This window comes from Atta colombica, unplaced genomic scaffold, assembly GCF_001594045.1.
Source record: "Atta colombica isolate Treedump-2 unplaced genomic scaffold, Acol1.0 scaffold187, whole genome shotgun sequence".
Classification (NCBI taxonomy): Eukaryota; Metazoa; Arthropoda; class Insecta; order Hymenoptera; family Formicidae; genus Atta; species Atta colombica.
The window spans coordinates 2,996,435-3,001,175 of NW_017259279.1; the positions used below are offsets into that span (position 1 = coordinate 2,996,435).

Consider the following 4,741-nt stretch of genomic DNA (forward strand, 5'->3'; position numbering starts at 1 on the left):
AGTTCATTAATAAAAAAAGGGAAAAAAACACAGAAAGGTGATAATCCATCAAATCATGATAGAATATGAATATGGAGAAAAATCACAATTTTAAATGGGATAAAGTAAATATATTAGATATAGAACCGTCATACAATAAAAGATTAATATCTGAATACATATTAAGAAACAGAAACATGGAATAAACAGACAAAACGACACGAATTCTTTGCCCTAATTGTATTCTGACATTATTTTCTTTGCAAATATATCGGTAAATTCTTGTATAAATATTTTTGTTTCATTCGATAATATCTATTTTCATAGATTTCGATTAACGTTGAAAACTTGAAGGAGGATAATAGTATGCAAAATGTTTTATTTAAAGAGCGTGGGAAAGTCTTTGACTTTTCGTGGTGCAGTGTACGAAGCGCAAGATATCTTAAGGCATCATAGATGCAAGGATCCAATCTGCGACACCCACTTATGGAAGGTCAAGCATGAACTTGACATGGCTAAGATCAGGATACGACAGCTTGAGAAGGATCTTGAGGCCCACGGAATAAAGCCAACTCAGACCAAGTACGCTCCGTCCTTCTCCTAATACCGTTTAATTCCGTATCAAACTACGAAAGTACTCGACTACACCGGGTATTTGCAATGCGATCGAGCGAAGAGCCAGATCAAGTTGAATCGCACGGCTTGACGAAGACGGAGGCTTGCTCTTCTGATCAGCCATGCTATTCGATTATCTTTAAACTCGATCGCTTGATATCGGATAAAGAATCATATCCTCATAAGCAATTCGATCATAAATTTTCCGTTTGATTTTATTTCTTTCTACTAAAATAGCGAGAGCTCGCAAATTTTTTAGAATAAATCGTTTTGATATTCTCATCAGAAATCTATATGACAAATGAGGTATTTTTTTTTATAAGTTAGTTTTATAAGTTAATCTTTTAATGCCGGGTTTTTCTAAATCGAAATATCGCTTGTGTACGACGAGAAAATAAAAATTTAATGATACGGAGTTATTGATATTAAAAATTTTTTTATTTTAGTAAACGAGATTTTTGGAAATATGGTAATTTTTTTTAGCGCGTGTTGCACAGGATGAAAATAAAAGTAAATCAATATTGCATCATATATAATTGCAATAACATTCTATTCAATTTCAACACAATGTTCAACAAAAATTAAATTAGTTTATTTTAAACGGGCTTGTTTTTTCAGTGTATGTTTGAAAATTGTAAATTTAACTATTACACCTCAAATAAAAATACAACGTTCGTAAAAAAAATTAAAGGGGTTAAAAAAATAAAAAATACTTGTTACTAAAAACCTATTTTGGTAACAATGATATCAAAATGACTTAGCAATAACCAATACGTCGTGAAATTGAATGTAACATTGACATTGAAAGACTAATTGATATTATTTATAATCAAGTAAAAAATGTTTTCGTGATAGAAAACGAAAAATTTAATCTACTGATCAACATTACGCATTCTTCATTTTTTTTTCTAGATTACGGTTACGCTTTCACGAAAAATACTTTTCGTAGAGTGCTGTCGCTTGTTTTCCATTTCCAAAACTGGAAATCTTTGTTCTAGAAAGCTTTCTTTGAGTCTCTTCATTCTCTTCAATCTCTTCTTTTCACGCTCTCTTTGCTCTCCCGGAAATTACTTCGTAAAGCGGAAGTGGACCCGTGATAAAAATCTATGCATGCAGTTGCACATTTATTCTTACCTGTCTTTGTTCTAATATCTTGAACAAACTTATGCTCGGTTCTCTATGCAAATTTTCATGTTATAATTTAATTTATTACGGAAATTATTGTTGTACGAGTAGCACAGCTCAAATAATTTCCAGACCGAGCTTAAGTAGTAACCTACTTTCTAACGTCACTTGGAATCTTGTTCGCATAGCATGCATCTATCTATAATAAAATGAAACATGCGTTTTCGATGGAACATCCAATGTGTCGACATCCTTTAATATCGCAGAAGTCCTAACGCACGTTTTCTTCTTTTCTTCATCTCCTTTCTTTACTACTGACAAGCAATTTAATATAAAGTAGCAATTTTCTCCGAAATATTACTACTTTATATTAAAAATCGTATATTAAAATGTATTAAATGCAATATTAAATAGCATTTAGTATTAATCTTAATATTTTTAAAATATTAATATTCTATTCTTTTTGGTATTTCAAAATAATCTTAATTTGAATATATATGTCTTTAAAAATAAATTTTTGAAAAACGATATTATTGAAATTTTAATAAATTGCATTTATATATATATATTCTATAAGGGTTCTATATTTATTTCAAACATTATAAGATTAAATTTGCATTTTTTGTAACTTAGGAAAAATGTAATATGGAAAGAAAAGTTCCATTGAAAACGCTCGCTTTGGCATCTCTATTTAGTTTCGGTAACATGTGTGTGTGTGTGTGTGTGTGTGTGTGTGTGTGTGTGTGTGTGTGTGTGTATAATGTACATATTTTTATGCTTACTTACGTAATTTAATATCGTAATTTAATATGAGCACTCGCACCTGATTTTTTCTCTATTAATCGTTTGCGGCCTCATATGCTCACTGTGTAGATAATTTTATTCTTGTTTCGTGAGAAGCGAATCCATCCGTATCCTCGTGTTTGAAAAATAAAAGAAATGAAACCTCCACGAGAGTGGAGTGTTACATGGGGTGTCCCGGGGTATCGTTTCGAGTGAACGGGAAATGGTTTATTTGGATCATGTTAAGCGATAATTGGTGGTTCGATGGTGTGAAGGAAGCCTGGCACATATCCACCTCAGCTTTTTTAAAGGAGGAAATCCGGAAGTCTCGGCTGGTGGCGAGGGTGCTTCCAAAGTTCGGACCGCCATACACAACCGGAGCCATTGGCGGTGGAAGCTCCGCATCCGCTACCGCCATACTTCGATTCGTAAGTCCGCAATGCCAAACTACACGTAAGAACGTTCAGTGATGCAGGAACTATCATTAAAATATTCTTTCGTTAATTCTTTAATAAAATTCTCTCTACTGAAATAATTTAATTTTTCGTAACGAATTACTTGAAGAAGAAAGTCCTACTAGCGATACTTCATCTTATATCTTTGTCATCTATTATAATAACAACATTAAACACAACAACATTTTCATCAACACAATCCAAAACATTTAATGCTATTCAAATAGCTACCATAAGTTGCTTATGAATTACTTTAAAAATTGATCAGAATTATTCTATAACATGTAGCCATAATCGAGACGTTAATGCAACATTATAGAAGAGCTGTTGCAAATCTCTTTCGTAAAAGCCCTTTTCACTTTGAGCGTTAAAAAATTGAAACTATTTCACATAATTACATTCTGATCCCACGACACAATTGGCACTTACACTTTGAATTCAACAGCAGTTCCTACGTCACTGTAATCGATCTCACATGGTGTAGCAAAAGATCGTTCCACCGATCAAAAAATTTTGCCACGACTCGCGCGATCCCGCGAGGCTCTGTTGTTTCGTAAACTCGCGCGACCTCCATTCCCCTTAACTTCACTTTTCTGTAATGAAAAAAAAATGTGCGGCGAAAGAAGAGAGAAAGAGACGCCGAGCATCACGCGGATCGACGACGGCGGGCGCTTCGTTTAGAGAGATCAATAAGTAGAATAAGAGGGATGTAGACATTAGGGGTAGAGTTGCTTTTCGCTTCTCTCAGTTTTCTGTAGATTGGTAGTTTGCATAAGTTACGCATACATAAATATTTCTCGCTCATACACTTTCGTGTCGTTTTTATTATCACGGATATCTTTTTTTTTTTTACTTTAATGTGCTCGAGAGCATGGCATGCAAATTCCAGAAGGAAATAGCTAGATAATTTAGGCGTATCGGTGCCAACAGTGTGTACATTATAGGTAATTACCCATGGTAGTTTGCAATGGTTAATCGATTAATTACCTATAATGTCCGACGGCGACAGCGAGACAACGCGGAGCGAAAATTAATTCGGGGTGTGGGAATATTGAGAAAGTGTCGTGACCAGGGGCGAAGATGAGAAAGACGGACAGCATGATAAAGTTTACGTGTAGGAGGCAACTTCCATAGTGTTACGATGGCGATAACATAATCCCCGATCATTTATATTCAGATATATCGATGCCGTCGAGGTTGCCCGTCCGAGGGACATGAGTAGAAACCATGTGGTCAGTACGGAATATGCAGAAACGTTCCTACCGACGGAGATTTACAGGTAAAGACGAGGAATTATGCGGCGTTGGATCGGAGAGTACTAATTGTTAAAATGCAACATTATTATTTATCTTAAATAAAATATATTGTATGAGAAATTTCACAAAATAAATTTCTTTAACTGTGTCTTTTAATTATTATTATTATGAAATTGTCGCTTGAATACAGATAATTATTATTAATTTTATTTTATTAAATGATGTAAACTAGATTATATATATGTATAAAATCTAGCAAACTTCAAAATTCGTATTTGTGTATTTATATAAATTATAATTGTTGGAAGTATATGATTCTTATTTATTTTTAAATAACCTGTATTTGTATCTAAATAACATTATTCTGTAAGTTATAACATAATTCTGTTACATTAATGTAATATAACGGAATGTGTTCATTAACGTTTCATATTAATATCCGAATTAACATGTTACAATATAATATTATGATATATTATAATATTATAATAATATTAGGTGTACAACTTTGCTTCCGCCGTTTTTTTT

The 4,741-nt window shown here is 33.0% G+C and overlaps 1 protein-coding gene across 1 annotated transcript in view; it reads left to right on the forward strand.

The window, feature by feature from the left end:
* LOC108686531 (glutamate receptor ionotropic, NMDA 2B) overlaps nucleotides 1-4,741 on the forward strand; it is a 90,088-nt gene that overhangs the window by 83,699 nt on the left and 1,648 nt on the right. Inside the window, exons 15-17 of the mRNA XM_018191884.1 lie at nucleotides 368-561; nucleotides 2,814-2,930; nucleotides 4,135-4,236. Of these exons, the coding sequence (XP_018047373.1) occupies nucleotides 368-561; nucleotides 2,814-2,930; nucleotides 4,135-4,236 (413 nt within the window). The remainder of the gene's footprint in view (nucleotides 1-367; nucleotides 562-2,813; nucleotides 2,931-4,134; nucleotides 4,237-4,741) is intronic.